This window comes from Octopus bimaculoides, chromosome 10 (genome assembly GCF_001194135.2).
Source record: "Octopus bimaculoides isolate UCB-OBI-ISO-001 chromosome 10, ASM119413v2, whole genome shotgun sequence".
Taxonomy (NCBI): domain Eukaryota; kingdom Metazoa; phylum Mollusca; class Cephalopoda; order Octopoda; family Octopodidae; genus Octopus; species Octopus bimaculoides.
This window is the reverse complement of record NC_068990.1, coordinates 85,284,429-85,285,424: the sequence shown is the minus strand read 5'-3', so window position 1 is coordinate 85,285,424 and position 996 is coordinate 85,284,429. Positions and strand designations below refer to the sequence as shown.

The following is a 996-nucleotide window of genomic DNA, read 5'->3' as shown; positions in this document are numbered from 1 at the left end:
AATCCACCATCACCACTATCAACAGCAGCAGCACCACCACCACCACCACCACCACCAACATATTCATCAGTACTATCACCACACCACCACATCTGCTACCACCACCATCATCATCACTATCATCACCCACTACCACCATTATTGCCTACCACAATTTTTTTTCTTTCTCTTTCTCTTCATCTTGTTCTTTCTTTCCTCCCTTTTTGTCTGCTTATTCTTTTTTATTTGTTTGAATATTTCTTACTAACTTTTTTTCTTTTTTCTTTTTGCCTTGATGTGGAAGTATTTCTGACTTAATAATAATATTGGTTGGTTCTCCGTCTTGCCCTATCAGCTGGCTGAGGCCTGAACCCGGCAGCCAATCGACATTGATTAAGAGTCAGCGTTATTCTACTTACTACACTCTACTTCCTAAAGTAGCTGAATCCTTGACAATTTCATCTTGTCCTTGGTACGAGCCATTGGAACAAGTGGTCTCGGAGAGTTCTATAATCTCAACAGGCCGGTGTGCCTTTTTCCCATATTCTGAGCAATATGGAATAGGGAACAAGAACAACAACAAACCGGCAATTTTGGGATATAAGGAATGACAAGAACAGGTGAATAAGAAATAGTAGTTAACAATAATCATAATTTTTTTTTTTATCAAAAAAAAAAAAATTCTTAATAGATAATAATGGATGGCCAAATTTCAAGACTTGTCAGTGGACAAAGTACTCAAGTCTGGAGACGTTTTAATAAACCTTACACACACTTTCTGGAACTACTGATCCTGCTGGTTCTTTGTTTTTCCGGAACATATAGTGCCAATGTAGCTCTGCCACCAGGTAAGTTATATTTAATGTGTTTTCAATTTTTTTAAAAATCTTTCCCACCATTCTGTTTCACTCGTTTTCTTTCATTCATGCATGAAGTAAAACTTACAAAATAACACTCACATTTAACATTTGTATTTAACACTCAATTTTAAATTAAATTTTAAACTTTTGAGGAGAT

At 35.9% G+C, this 996-nt stretch overlaps 1 protein-coding gene across 1 annotated transcript in view; it reads left to right on the top strand.

Moving 5' to 3' along the window:
- Positions 1 to 338: 338 nt before the first annotated feature.
- LOC106881625 (collagen alpha-1(XI) chain) overlaps positions 339 to 996 on the top strand; it is a 75,119-nt gene continuing 74,461 nt past the window's right edge. Inside the window, exon 1 of the mRNA XM_014932088.2 lies at positions 339 to 827. Coding sequence (XP_014787574.1) covers positions 677 to 827 — 151 coding nt within the window. The 5' untranslated portion in view covers positions 339 to 676. The remainder of the gene's footprint in view (positions 828 to 996) is intronic.